The following is a 15598-nucleotide window of genomic DNA, read 5'->3' as shown; positions in this document are numbered from 1 at the left end:
GCACCCCAGGCATGTGCCCTTACCAGGAACCAACCCATGACCTCCTGGTTCATAGGTCGACGCTCAACCACTGACCCACGCCTGCCAGCCACCTTGATCTAGACTTCTGGCTTCCAGACTTGTGAGAAAACGAATTTCTGTTCCTGTAGTCACCAGCGGGCAGCCCTTGGCTATGCAGCCCTGGCAAAGGACTGCATGTCTGTGCTGTGAGGTCCGCAAGGCAGCATCTCAGCTCTGAGGCCTCCACCGTGAACCTCAAGTCGCTATAGCCACAGAGGTCATTTCTCCGCAGATCACCGCAGCCTCAAAGCGAGCGGGGGTGCGGGCTGAGCAGGGGAACACTCTCTGGAGGGCGGGGGTCTTCTTTCCCATGCCCCCTCCTCACGGGGATGCCCAGCACCATCTGCTCAGAGGGGTGGCACACCTGCTTCCAGGGAGCCATGCGAACACCTGAGTGGCATCAGGCCCTGTGGGTCAGCAGAGGAAGAGTTCCTGGTTCCCCAGTCGCCCGCGGTGCATCGCTGTTAACGTGAGTCACCGATGCTCATCCATCGCGTTGAGGATCCCCACCTGTATGTTTTAACACTTCCGGTTCTGTTACCTGCCAGTCATTCCTCCAGAGGCTGAGAGCAAGTTTTAGAAAGATCTGTCTTTTTCTGGGATATTCATTTCTTCCCATCCACGTAATCTCATGTCTTATTGTTGTCAGTCACTGCTTGCAGGGGAAATAAAACAATAATCTAATCTAATAATAGAAAAACAGGGTAATTGACCATGCCTTCGCTATGCCTCCCATTGGCTAATCAGTGAGATATGCAAATTAACCTCCAACAAAGATGCATACAGGGCTCCAGTCGGAGCAGCGAAGGAGCTGAAGGTGGCTCCTGTCGGAGCGAAGGCCTGGGTCCCGGGCGCTGGAGGAAAACCGGGGCCGGCAGCCAGGGGAAGGGAAGGCCTATTGCACGAATCTTTTCGTGCAACAGGTCTCTAGTAACAAAATATAATGTTTCAAAGCTCCAGTTTTTAACATTGACTTTGGAGGGCATAATTTAGTGACAATTCCAAATAATACTTGTAACCCATAGGGGGAAATGGTTTTATTTGTTTAAAAAGATAGAAGCTATCACGTAAACCTCATGTTTAATAGTTTATTGATGTTACCTTACAGTTTTCCTTAAAAATTATCATTGTTCTTTCTTAAATTTCAGATAACCCAGTGCTAAGGTTCAATATACACAAATAAATCAATGTAATACACCCCATTGATGAACTACAGGATGAAAATCCTATCTTCTAATCAATAGATGCAGAAAAAGCATTTGATAAGATACAACATTCCTTTATGATTAAAACACTTAGATAATCCAGTACTATCTGGAATGCAAAACATGCAATATATATTAGTAAAAGCTAAAGTAGCAAAATGAGATAGTGGGTAGACATGAACAATAATATTGTCATTTCATGCAGTGACATTACAGAAAAATGCCCTCCAGTCTTAGGAAAACTGGATGTCAAAAACTGTATTTTATTTTCTTTTTAAATCTATTTTTTATTGATTTCAAAGAGAAAGCAAGAGGGAGAGAGAGACAGAAACATCAATGACGAGAGAATCATTGATTGGCTGCCGCCTGCAACCCCAGCATGTAGTTAATGTTTTAAGGTGCCTGCTGACTTTAAAAAAATTTTTAATGTTTAATTTTTTTAAAATTACAGATTACATTCAATATTATTTTGTTTTAGTTTCAGATATTCATCCAGTTGGCTAGACACTCATGTGCTTTACAGTGTGATCCCCAATATTTCCAATACCCACCGGCACCATACAGTTATCACCGTATTCCTGACTGTATTATATTTTCTGTGCTGTTCTCTACATCCCCAGACTGTTCTGTAACCACCTTTCTCACCAGCCCCCAACCTCCTTCCTCTGGCAACCATCAGTTAGGGAACACGAAGCTTCCTGAATCCACTGCTTTTGTTTTGTGGGGTTTGGGGTTTGTTTTTTTGCTAACAATCAACCAGCAAACTTGGTCTTTGTCCCCGATGGAGATATAACTATGTCCCTCAGGGTTGCTTGTTCAACATAACCTTAGACATGGCTCAGGGCAGGAAGCATTAGCACCGTGAATTCTTTTTCTTTTTTTTTAAATCCTTGCCTAAGGATATTTTTCCATTGATTGTTTTTTAAAATATATTTTATTGATTTTTTACAGAGAGGAAGGGAGAGGAATAGAGAGTTAGAAACATCGATGAGAGAGAAACATCGATCAGCTGCCTCCTGCACACCCTCCTACTGGGGATGTGCCCACAACTCAGGCATGTGCCCTTGACCGGAATCGAACCTGGGACCTTTCAGTCTGCAGGCCGATGCTCTATCCACTGAGCCAAACCAGTCAGGGCAATTGATTTTTATTTATGTATATTTCAGAGAGGAAGGGAGAGGGAGAGATAGAAACATCAATGATGAGAGAGAATCATTGATCAGCTGCCTCCTACATGCCCCCTACTGGGGATCAATCCCACAACCCAGGCATGTGCCCTTGACTGGAATCAAACCTGGGACCCTTCAGTCCGAAGGCCAACGCTCTATCCACTGAGCCAAACCAGCTAAAGCACCATTGGTTTTTAGAGAGCGTGGAAGAGGGAAAGACAGAAACATCCATGTGAGAGAAACTCATGGATTGGTTGCTCCCTGCATGCGCCCTGACTAGGGCCCAGGCTGGGGAGGCAACCAGTATGTGCCCTTGACCGGAATCGAACCCCAGTCCCTTCGGTCTGTAGGCCGACGCTCTATCCACTGAGCAAAACCGGCCAGGGCAGCCCTGTGAATCCTGACACACCCAGGAAGACCGGAGAGGAGCCCTGGGGGCCCATGGAGGGCTGTCTCCCAACAGCAGCCCCTGGTGGCTTCCTCCTCACACTGGCTGCCCCATTGGCTGCTGCGATGCCCCTGGGGTGGTGTTACCCCTGACAGCTCTCTGGAAAAGTCCAGAGCCTCCCTGTGGTCGGACTGTATGTGATTAACCCCGGGGCCAGCGAATGTCCTTGCTTAGGACCAGGTCCTCTGCCCATTCCTGAGCTGCCTGTGTTAAGGAGAAAAGATGACTGATTGCTGTAGGTAACCAGGGCATCACACTGGCTGCCCAACGCACTGGCTGGTACCCACTGGGGGCGGGGCAGCAGCTAGGGAGGCAGCCCTGCTGTGCTACCAGCGTGGTCTCTAAACCAGGGGTCCTCAAACTACGGCCCGTGGGCCACATGCAAATACAAATATTGTATTTGTTCCCGTTTTGTTTTTTCACTTCAAAATAAGATATGTGCAGTGTGCACAGGAATTTGTTCATAGTTTTTTTTTAAACTATAGTCCGGCCCTCCCACGGTCTGAGGGACAGTGAACTGGCCCCCTGTTTAAAAAGTTTGAGGACCCCTGCTCTAAACGGTATAATCAGGAAGTTTGCTCTACATGCTTCAGGTTCTCCCAGGCCAAATGAAGTGGAGAAAAAGACAAGGAATTGCAACTCTTTCGCTCTCTTTTCTGGGGAATCTACCCACCATTTTATTCTATCCTCTATAATAAAAGGCTAATGTGCAAATTGTCCCCTCGATCCGGAGTTCGACCAGGGGGCGGGGCCGGCTTGGGAGCGGGCTGTACACTGCTCACTGTGAACCGCTTCCCACTGCGGACACAGCAGTGTCCACGGCGTTGCGGCGGCTGCCACACGGACACACCCTGATTTCCAGGCTCCGTACCTGAGCGTGTCTTCGTGTGGACGAATGTGACGGAAAATAAAAGCACGATGAGAAAATAAAAATGCTCCGTTCGAATAACCTTGGTAGATTTAAAGCACTAAAATATCTTGGATCACGTATGAAATCAACGTGTGCGTTGGGCCAGCCAGGCTCAGGACCCGCGATGAGAGGCTGCAGAGGGAAGCGACCGCAGGTGACAGGTGACGTGCGTTGGGCTGACTGTGCCCTCAGGCCCAGGAGCCGCCCTCCTGCGGGGAAGGAGGGAGAGGAAACACTTACAAAGCTGAAACACTCCACAGCCCGAGACAGGCTTCCCTGTGAGAAGGTGGTTAGGAGGGTCCCTCTCCCCCGGCCTCAGGGGTGTGTGGTGGGGAGACATGGAGCTCAGGGGCCACTTTTCAGAAAAGACTTTAAAAACGGTTCTGCGTTCCTTTATTCCCTCTTTTTAGGGGATCAGTCGCACAGGCGGCAGACAGGAAAGCTTAGAAAAATAATAATTAAACCACTTGCGCTCCCTTTGTGGTGGTTCTCAGACCAGCTACTGGAGAGAATAAAACCTTCCCAGCCGCTGAGTTCCCCCAGCTCCCGGCCTGCAGGCCGCAACCTCCACGCGTCCTTGGCCATTTATAGAATTATTCAACGAAAACAGTGCCATCGGCGCTTCTTTCCAGCGCGGCGCTGTCATCCTTCTGCGCTAGAGAACTTCTGCTCCCGCCTCGTCTTGCCCCAAATGGGGCCTGTGTCCCGGCCTCCCCCCCCCCCCCCCACCACGGTGGGCTGAGCTGAGCGAGGGCGGGCGCGTGACGCAAAGGGGGCCGGGCGCCTCGGTGCCACCACCGGCCCATTAGCGCGCGGCCGCCGCGCAGCTCCGCGCCGCCTGGTCCTGCCCGGCGCTGCCTCCTCCTGCGGAGCCCGGAGCGCATCCCGCCGCCCGCGCGGCCTGCCTCTCCCCGCCCTGCCTGCCGCCCACCCGCACCGGGACCATGGGCACCGGGGACTTCATCTGCATCTCCATGACCGGAGGGGCGCCCTGGGGGTTCCGGCTGCAGGGGGGCAAGGAGCAGCAGCAGCCCCTGCAAGTGGCCAAGGTAGGGTGTCTGAACCGGCCGGCGCGCCGCGCGGGAGGGAGGCGCGAAAGCAACCTGTTGGCCGAGTGCTGACTCGGAAGTCTATGATTTTGGTGCTGTCCTTAAGATTTTAGGACGTTGGGTTTGTTTGTTTCAAGGAAGCTTGGGAGGAAAACACAGAGTAACTAGCCAGTATCTGATGGGGGGGGGGGGGGGGATGTGTCATATTTATCAGACGGAGAAAAGCCCAGTTAACCAGCTTCTGCGACATCGGGCCAGGCACCGGGAGGCACTCGGAGAAATCCGGTGGCGTTATTGTTTCCATCAGTGTCCTTGGCCCCCGGGAGGAGAAGCCCTCAGCTCAGCGTAACCATTGGCCCCGCTAGTTCGTGGCCTCAGAAAGTGTTGGAGAGGACGTTCAGGGAAAGGCCAGGTTTGGGCGACCATTTCTAAAGTACGATGATGTCCTGAGATCTGGGTGAAAGAATATTCCTTTAAGGATTTGACAGATAAATGCAAAAACCCAAGGCCTCTGTCCCATCCGTGTGCATTCATCTGCTTAAGGAAGGAATTAAAAGGCTCAAGATGTAATGGTAACTGAAACACACCTACTGATGGGCTGAAACGGGTTAGATGTTTTGTTGCTGGTTTCTCAGCGAATCTCCCACCGGTTTGCGCGAGGGTCCTGCTTCGTATGCAGCTGGGATGCAGCTGAAGTGAACCTGAAGGTGCGAGAAAAGAAGCAGACTTTTATCTGAGCCCAGCACTGGCCTGCGGCGTTGTGTGAGAGAACGTGTGTGGTTCGTTTCCTGCTTTATGCCTGTGTCCAAACGGATCCAGGCCGTTGTGAACTACATGGGCCACTGGCCTTCGCAGCTATTCTTCCTCTTCGACTTTCATGTTTTAAAAAGATTCACTTGGGGGAGGGGGCGAGGAGAGAAGGAAGTTTCTTTGAAATGTTCTGCTCCCGGGCTCCCATCAGAAAATCCCTTCGCAGTGCGGCGGGGAACCCTGCCCCCTAGCGATGCTTAGCAGATGCAGAGCAGGTTTTAAAATTGGATCCTTTCTCGGGATCCTGGGTTCAGCCCTCACGCCAGCAGGTCTCCGCTGGACTGGACGGGCAGGGAAAGTCCAGGCACAGAGGTGGTTTCCTTGTGTTCCTCTGGGCGGCAGTGGCCGGTGGCATCCAACAGAACAACGTCCTGCTCAGCGACTGTGGCACCCAGGAGCCTGGGTTCGTTCTGGGTCTAGAATAGCAGTTGGCTGGCTCCCAGGACTGAGATTTGGGGTCTAATTCCAGCTCTGAGCTAATATGCAGCGGGGGCTGAGACAAACCTCTCACCCTTCCTGACTCATGTGTGTGTGCATGTATGTGTGTGTGTATGTGTGCATGCATGTGTATGCACGTGTGTGTGTGTGTGTGCGGGGGGGGGGGAGAGCAGGCGTTTTCAGCGGGTGGGAAAGGAGAGAGAAGGAAGAAATTGGGCGGCACCGTGGTGAGGGTCTGTGGGGCCCGAGTGTTCCAGTCTGCCTGCCAGTTCAAATGGGGGGCCGAGGGGGCTTGCGGCTGCCACCCTGAAGGAGAGAGTGGGCTTCTCCTGAGTTCTCGGCGTGCTAGCTTCAAAGGGGAAGCTCTGTGTGTGGTTATGAAGAACTGAAGCAAATGGCGAATGAAGGGCGCTCTGCGGGCCTCTCTCTGCTGCTGGCGGGACCCAGAGAGGCTATGACTCTGTGTGAGCATCGAGCAGTGCAGCCCTGCTCTCCCCCCGGCGTCTTTCTAATTCTCCGACAGTGTATCTGTGGTTTTAAAAAGATCATTGTTAAAACGCCTGGATGTTTGCCTTAATTCTTGTGTGTGTGTGTGTGTGTGTGTGTGTGTGTGAGAGAGAGAGAGAGAGAGAGAGAGAGAGACTGCAGCCTAGTTTTTAGCAGATGTAAAAAGTGACCGGAGAGCCTTCTAAAGAAGATATAACTTCTAAATTACTATGGCAGTGCCCACTTTATAAAAATCTATATTGTCTATTTTTTCCTTAATTCAAACTTACTGTACTTGATTTTTTTTTTTTTTTAGTTAATTCTCACTGAAGGATATTTTTTCCACTGAGTTTTAGGAAGAGTGGAAGGGAGGGGGGAGGGAGAGAGAGAGAGAGGGAGAAACACCGATGTGAGAGAGACATATTGATTGGTTGCCTCCCACATGCAACCCCAGCATGTGCCCTTGGCGGGGAATCGAACCGGAGACCCTTGGGTCTTCGGGCCGACACGCTCACCACTGAGCAGCACTGGCCAGGGCCTATCTTTGACGTCTTACGCCAGCATTACCTGCTGTAGAAAACCCTGGGAGCAAAGAGCCTGGGACCTTCTACGTGATCAGGCCAGGGCCTCACTGGATCACTGTTTTTCTTAACACATCAGGTTAGCTTGCTTCCATGAAAGGCTTCCCACGGAGTTCAAGGTGAAATGAAGGCTGTGTGGTCACAGACTTCCTCCTCTTCCTAGGACTGGCGGTGACTTGTTAGGGCCCAGTTACCTCCCCGCAGAGGACAGAGACGAGAAGGCTGGGTAGGGGATGGCTGCTGGCCAACAAAGCACTCATCGTGTTGCAGGACGTGCAAACGGTTAGTTGGGGAACTGAAGAAAATATCTATTTTCAAGGAAAAAAAAATGTCAGGCAGTGCTTGAGCCGTGCCCCTTAAAGTGGGACTGCCACCAAGCAGTTCTATAGATGACAACCGGTTTCGGCTGGTAACGTAGCCGGTGTTTAGAGTCCCACAATCCTGTGTGGAAGGGAAGCCTAACTAGCTTTGTCGTGCCCGGTAACTACCTCCTGGTGACGTGTCCGGTGACTGCGGGGCGAGGTCCGAGCGTGTTCAGTATTGGGCTGGCTGACCCCTAGCAGCCCCCAGCGTCCAAGAGCACGAACAGAAACCCGGATAATCGTAACTTCTCACTGACATGGACCCGCAAGGCCGCACATTTCTGCTTTGTTTCCAAGAATGAACTGAATTTTTAAAAGGCCCAACTAATCAGTAATATCACCCTGCTGTGTTTTGTTTTTAATGTTCGTGTATCTCTTAATCGGTGCTCTGAACGCATGTGGTGGGAAGCGGGTATTTCCCATACAGAGCCCTAAGACCGCGCTCTGCAGATTGGACCTGCAGGAGCGCGTCTGCAGAAACAGATGCGTGCGGACATGACTACCCCGGGGAGCCCCCTGTGTGCGTGGAGATGTCCTGGTGGAAAGCACGCCAGCGTTTCTACTTCACAAACTCTCTTCTGCAAACATGTACTTACATGGCCATGTTCCTGGACATACTCTTGGCAAATGCATTTACATAAAGACGTGGGGAGAGAGATTTCTGTTTTACAAACAAATCTTCTGGACTGCTCAGAAGTAACTTGTGTTTTGAAAATAAAGTCTAGAGGAATGTTTAGACGGTTTATCCTCCGCGTGTTTCAACATTCAGAAATGGAAGCTTGAAGCCAAAGGTGTAGACCACGGTGGTGCTTATTCTTCTATTGCTTTTTAATTCAAAGTTTCAAATAACTGTTTCTTAACATTGAAATGACTATGACAGTCCCCCATAGTATGAGGCAGACGTGGATTTAATGGTTCTTATCTGTTGCTGCGTAATTGCTCTTTACAGCTTTGAATGAAATCGTGTTGTTTAATAGGCAAAGCACTTTAGAGTAATGTAATTCCCATCCCTTAGTGCCATCAGCGAGGTTTCGAAAATGTTTCAAATGAAATAATTCCAGAAACATGTTCTAAAGGGGAGAGAAAGATTTTAATGTGCTTGAATGTGTACATTTGAGGATAGATGCTTCTTACTACATATAGAAAGCAGTGGCATCTTTACTGGAAAATGTGACAGGTCACTCAGTGTTTTATTGATTTGGGGCACTAACCTTCTGAAAAGCCTGAAGACAGGAATGCCCACAGGAGTCAGTGCACATGAGCTACAGCTATTAAGCGGACATTATTTAAAGCTTTGTTTAGGGATGGCATGTCTTCAGACAATCACTGCAGAGAGACAAGGGGTACAACAATGACGGCCTGAACTTGGCCGTCACCTGGACACGGCACACCTGTCGCTTCCTCCGTCAGGCCCTTGTCCCTTGCCAGGGCCTGTTCCAAGTTCTTTGCAGGTGCTGTCTCCTCAAATGATCCCTCAAACCTAGGAAGGCTTAGGAAAAACACCCCCACTTTAGAGACAAGGGAATCGAGCCCAGGGAATGCTGTCACCGGCCACAGGTGATCCAGGTGGCGGTCTCATGCCTGAGCCGACCTCCCCTGCGCGGGGAGAAGCGGTGCCCAGAGGCGAAGGCAGGCGAAGCGGGTCCGCAAAGGGAGTTTGCGGACGACACCCTGGTTGTCACCCAGCGCTGACTTAGCCAGGCAGGGGAGCTCCAGCGTCCGAAGGTCACTGACATGTGGTCAAGGTCAGAACCTCTGCTGTAGAGAGTGGAGGCCAAGCTTTCTGAGGGAGGCACTTCCCCCTGCTCCTCCCCCAGGCAGCAAGGGGAGAGAGGGGAGGGCCCTCCAGTCCTGGCATGGGAGCGGGCCATAATGATAGTGGGAGGGCTTTCCCTTTCTGCAGTCAAGACGTGGGGGAGGGGGGGGGGAATTCCTGGGGGCGGGGGAAGGGAAATACAGGATGCTGGGAAGCTGAGACATAATGGCTGTAGAGCCTGGGGGGCTGCAAGAGGGGGGCCTGGCAGTTCATGCCCTGGGGATGCCCTCTGGGTCAGGGCACTTGCTGGCCTGCCTGGTGTCCATGTGAACAGGGGGGTAGGGAGGGGGCGGAATCAAACTGGAGGGAGATGCAGGGGGAGGCAGAGAAAGAGAGACAGAGGCAGAGAATGAATAGCACCTGGTCCACTGGGCCAAGCAGGGATCCTTGCGTTTTCCTTGGATGAAGGAGAGTTTCAGAAAGTGGCGGGGCTTGATCCATCATGACAGTGCCCTGCACCCACAGTCCAAGCTCTCAGCCAGCCACTGGCAGGAGCAAGCTGGCATCACCAGGAGCTCCCGGGGGCTTGGGGTGTGTGTGTAGGGAACTGTGGGAGGAGCCCTGTTCCCCGGGGTAGGGAACTGTGGGGGGCATGCCCTCCAGGGCTTCTAGGAGGAACCCCACGAGTGCCCCAGCATTTGGACCCCAGGCACAGAGAGGGCAGTGAAGGCCCTCAGTGCTAACCAGAGAGAAATGCCAGCTCATTGGTTTATGAGTAAGTGTATCTGCCTCCCCCTCCCTCTCCAGTCTTTCTTCCCGCCTTCAACCTGGGGGCTGGGAGCTAGAGGTGCTTTGAAACAGACCACACCCCCTCCCCATGCCAAGCCAGGAGCCAGGAGCCTGGCCAGGAGCTTAGGAAGAGAGCTTAGAGTCAGACAGAAGATTGGAGCCTGGAATGGACTCCACTGTTTTAATAACCAAAAGCCATCAGAAATGCATGGGATCCAACCAATGTATGATGAAAGGAGGAGAGCCCTGACCGGTTTGGCTCTGTGGATAGAGCATCGGCCTGTGGAGTGAAGGGTCCAGGTTCGATTCTGGCCAAGGGCACATGCCTGGGTTGTGGGCTCAATCCCCAGTAGGGGATGTGCAGAAGGCAGCCGATCAATGATTCTCTCTCATCCTTGATGTTTCTATCTCTCTCTCCCTCTCCCTTCCTCTCTGAAATCAATAAAAACAAATAAAAATAATTTTTTTTTTTAAAAAAGGAGAAGAGACTTGGCTTTATCTTGAAAGCAGTTACTGAAAGAAATAAAACAACTTCATGTTTATAACTGAATGGGTTTGACACTTCTCAGAGAAATCAGTTACGTCACACAGGTTCCTCTGATCAGCCAGATGGCTGTTAGCTGTGAAAATTTATGCCTGGCCGGCATGCCTCAGTGGTTGAGTGTCGACTTATGAACCAGGAGGTCACGATCCCCAATCATGGCACATGCCCGGTTGCGGGCTCAATCCCCAGTAGGGGGCGTGCAGGGGGCAGCCGATCAATGATTCTCTCTCATCCTTGATGTTTCTCTCTCTCCCGCTCCTTTCCTCTCTGAAATCAATACAAATGTATTTCAAAAAAGTTGTCACCAACCCATGTGACTTCTGTTAATGATCACATCGCAGCTATGTTTCTAGGTAGAATGAAAAAGTACTTGGAATTATGATCTGGCTGTGGGCTCCCTAAGAATGTGAACTACTCTTTCTTCTCTTCTTTCTCCTGTGGTTGCATGTGAGTCAGCGCTTTGATAGCCTGGGATGCTCTTTGCTCCAGGCGATGCTCGCTTTCAGCCTTCAGCTGGGCTAGAGTCCTTTCTCGTTACTGTCAGAGTCCGGAGCCCTCAATCTAGAAGTAAGCACTCGGAACTTTGATTGGGCGTTAAACTAAAGTGATCGTTGTTTATGAAGCTATTCCAATATTGCAAATTCTGCAAGTCAGTATGTAATATCATTGTGACATACACGTTATACCCAACGATAACGTTTGCATATTTTTCATGGTAATAGTTTAAAAATAGGTAGATTGGCTTCCAAAATAACCTAACCTCCCTCTGTCAGTGATTATGTGTTCAAGAATATCAGCTAATTTACATATTTAGCTAAAAATACTTCACCTGTATCTCTCCCATTTGATGCCAGTTGGGTAGATAAAGTCTTATTACTCTCAATGGATAGATAAGAAAACTGATCCTGAAAAAATAATATGCAAGATAATGGTCCAAAGTCCATGTGATCCCTCCCCTCTGGCAGGCCTGAGGGGGGACAGGCCGTCACTCGGTCATGCTGGAAACTGCAGGGACTTCCTTACAGTTTGTATGAACTAGAACCTCACCAAATCTAAGCTTTGAAAACATTTATTTTATTTTTATTTTTTAAAATCTATTGTTGAGGGTAATACAGATGCCCCCTCCCCCCACATTGTCCTCCTCCACTTGGTTCCCACCCCACCGCAGGCCTTTGCCAACCCTATTTTCTGTGTCATAAGTAATGCATGTATGCATGGAAGATCTTTGGTTAATCTCTTCCCGTCCCCTTCCCCCTTTCCCTCTGAGATTCGTCGGTCTGTTTCATTGCTCTGATTCTATTTTATTCACCAGTTTATTTTGGTCATTAGATTTCTTGTTCATTTATTTTGATTTATAGATTCAATTGTTGATAGATATGTGTTTATTACCAGTTTAAAGTTCATATTTCTCCTCCTCCTCCTCCTCCTCCTCCTCCTCCTCCTCCTCCTCCTCCCTTCTTCTCCCTCTTCTTCCTCTTCTTAAAGAAGACCTTTCAACATTTCATATAATACTGGTTTGGTGGTGATGAAATCCTTTAGATTTTTCTTGTCTGTGAAGCTCTTTATCTGACGCTGAATTCTAACTGATAGCTTTGCTGGGTAGAGTAATGTTGGCGGCAGGTTCTTGCTATTCATCACTTTGAATATTTCTTGCCACTCCCTTCTGGCCTGCAAAGTTTCTGTTGAGAAATCAGCTGACAGTCGTATGGGTACTCCCTTGTAGGTAACTGACTGTCTTTCTCTTGCTGCCTTTAAGATTCTCTCTTTGTCTTTTGCCCTTGGCATTTTAATTATGATGTGTCTTGGTGTGGTCCTCTTTGGATTCCTTTTGTTTGGGGTTCTCTGCGCTTCCTGGACCTGTAAGTCTATTTCTTTCACCAGGTAGGGGAAGTTTTCTGTCATTATTTCTTCAAATAGGTTTTCAATATCTTGCTCTCTCTCTTCTCCTTCTGGCACCCCCATAAACAAATGTTGATATGCTTGAAGTTGTCCCAGAGGCTCCTTACACTATCTTCATATTTTTGGATTCTTTTTTCCTTTTGTTCTTCTGATTGGGTGTTTTTTGCTTCCTCATATTCCAAATCCTTGATTTGATTCTTGGACTCCTCTACTCTACTGTTGAATTCCTGTAAATTATTCTTTATTTGAGTTAGTGTATACTTAATTTCTGACTGGTCCTTTTTCATGTCTTTGACATTCTCACTAAGATCCTTGAAAGTCTCACTAAGTCTGAAGCTCTCATTAAGATCTGTGAGTACCTTATAACCATGGTTTTGAACTCTGTATCCATTTGTTTGCTTGCTTCCATTTCTTTCATTTGTAACATGTTTCTTTGTCTTCACATTTTGAGTGCTTCCCTGTGTTTGTTTCTATGTATTAGGTAGAGCTGTATGTCTCCTGGAATTGGTAGAGTGGCCTTGTGTAGTAGGTGTCCTGTAGGGTCCAGTGGCTCAGCCTCCCCAGTCACCTGAGCTGGGCACTCTAGGTGCGCCTGTGTGGGCTGTGTGCATAGTCTTGTTGTAGTTGAGCCTTGATTGGTGTCACTGGGAGGAATTGGCTTTCAGGCCAATTGGCTGTGAGGACCAGCTGTGACTACAGAGGAAGAGCTGCTGTGCAGGAGACAGACACCCCTATGGAGCAGGACTTGCTTCAGTGGAGTTTTGGTGGTCACTGAGCCTGCCCCTTGTGTGTGTTGCTTGTGGATGTGTAGAATTGTAATCTGGTATGATCTGAAGCTGTCCACTGTGTACACTGGTTCTGGGGCCAACCATTAGGAGCTACAGAGAGGTCTGCAGATGGCTGCTACTTATATTGGGCTTGAAGTAACCAGGCGAGGCCCAGCTGTGAAGCAAGGCAGGCTGGTGCTAGTGCTGAGTCTTGGGCTTTTTATTGATAGGTTTGTGGTATGCTGAGGCCAGTTGCTGCTTGTTCGAGTGATTTTAGCAAAGTCTGAAGCCAGAGGGATTGCGTCTGAATACGTTCGTGCAAGAGGAACACTGGTTTCCAGCAGCCTCTGTGTCACTCAGCTACGATCCCCTCTGGCTTTTACAGACTTAAGTTATGGGGACTTCTCTTCCCAGCTCTGGAACCCTGGTCTGGGATGTCAGACCAGCCTGTTCTAGTCTCAGTGTGATTTTTTTCTTTACTTCTTTAGTTGTAGGACTTCCATTCAGCCAGCTTTTAGTTGGTTCTGAATGATGGTTGTTTTGTATTTTAGTTGTAATTTTGATGTGGTTGTGGGAGGCAGGCAGCACGTGCCGGTGGTCACCTAGGCCATCATCTTGGTTCTCCTAAAAACATTTATAACCACATCTTTGAATGGCCTGAGGAAATGCCTCTCCAAGCTCATGAGCAATGGGAGACATGCCTGGATAGGGAACCGGTTTACCTGTAAATGAACCTGAAACATACGTGGATTCCAAGATGTTTGCTGTGTCTATTCTCACAGATTCAAATGAAACCTAGTGCCAGGAGGTTTTGTAAAAGGAAGTGGAGAAGCCCTCGCCAGTATGGCTCAGTTGGTTGGAGCATTGTCCCGTACACCAAAAGGTGGTGGGTTCTATTTCCAGTCAGGGCACATGCCCAGGTTGTGGGTTTGATCCCTAGTTGGGGTGTGTATGGGAGGCAACCGATATATGTTTCTCTCTCACATATATGTTTTTCTCTTTCTCCCTCTCCCTTTCTCTCTTTCTAAAATCAATAAAAACATATCCTCGGGGGAGGATTCAAAAAAAGGAAGTGGAGAATTCCCGCATGAGCTTCATTAAACAACCGTAATGGGTAACAATGGTCATGGAGTTCATGTGAGAAATAAGATGATATTTACTCTTTGGGGTGTGAGGGGTGGATTCTGTTGTTTGACCACCTCAGTGAGAACATATTTTCAGCATTGAATTACCTCTGGTGCTTTGTTTTTATGACTTATCTACCATTCTTCTCTTACTAAACAGCAGAGATGGCCACATTCTCAAAAACATATGCTTGCAGTGATGGTGAAATCCTTGGCAGATAGCAGGTCACTGGTGACAGTAGTTATAGCCTTGGTATTATTTTTTTTTAAAGTATTTTTATTGATTTCAGAGAGGAACGGAGAGGGAGAGAGAGATAGAAACATCAATGATGAGAGAGAATCATTGATTGGCTGCCTCCTGCACGTCCAACACTCAGGATTGAGCCCCACAACCCGGGTGTGTGCCCTGACCGTGAACCATGCAGGCTGGGCATAGTCTTGGTGTTCTGATAGTCTGGATGCACATTTCCCGAACTGGTGTATAAATCCACATGTTTCAGGCCCATGTGCTACAACATGTGGTGGACTCACCATTGGAGACATTGTGAGTGAAAGACTTCGATTCTTGATGACATAACAAGAACCGTCTTCCTGTCCATGACTGTTGGGTGCTGGACTTTACAGCAATACACTGGATGCGTTTCCCAGGACAGGGGAAAGTGTCTATGTTCCATCTGATTCTTCCTAGGCGATACACCGTCCTTTACCCTCTCCCTTCATATCCATTATCAAAACTGACCTGGTAATCAACGAAGGACCTTGTATGCATCTATGCATGGCCCATGGACACAGACAGTGGGGTGGTGAGGGCCTGGGGCGGGTGGTGGGGGCGGGCTGGAGGGGGTCAATGGGGGGAAAAAGGGGGACATAGGTAATACTTTCAACAATAAAGAAATATATCTCTCTATCTCTATCTCTACATTATATCTATATCTATATCTATATCTATATCTATATCTAGGCTGACCTGGTTGTAATTCCACCTTTTTAGGACACAGATTATTTTTTCCTGAGGAAATCAGCAATAACAGCTAATGAGTATCATTTCCCCCAAACATCTTACCGCCTTTAGCAGTGCCTCGTGGAGATCATTTTATTCAAGAAACTCATACTTAATGTTTTCTGGGTGCCAGACACTTCTTGAACCACCTTTTAAACATGATTATCCACATGTGAGATCCCAGCATAGAGCACAGAGCGA

The 15598-nt window shown here is 48.9% G+C and overlaps 1 protein-coding gene across 1 annotated transcript in view; it reads left to right on the top strand.

Annotated features, from left to right (window-relative positions):
- The first annotated feature begins 4593 nt into the window (after positions 1 to 4593).
- The window catches only part of SYNPO2 (synaptopodin 2), a 136345-nt gene continuing 125340 nt past the window's right edge, over positions 4594 to 15598 (top strand). Inside the window, exon 1 of the mRNA XM_036303272.1 lies at positions 4594 to 4841. Within this exon, the coding sequence (XP_036159165.1) occupies positions 4737 to 4841 (105 nt within the window). The 5' untranslated portion in view covers positions 4594 to 4736. The remainder of the gene's footprint in view (positions 4842 to 15598) is intronic.

The sequence above is a fragment of the Myotis myotis genome, unplaced genomic scaffold, assembly GCF_014108235.1.
Source record: "Myotis myotis isolate mMyoMyo1 unplaced genomic scaffold, mMyoMyo1.p scaffold_m19_p_36, whole genome shotgun sequence".
NCBI lineage: Eukaryota > Metazoa > Chordata > Mammalia > Chiroptera > Vespertilionidae > Myotis > Myotis myotis.
This window is presented reverse-complemented; position numbering and strand designations above follow the sequence as displayed.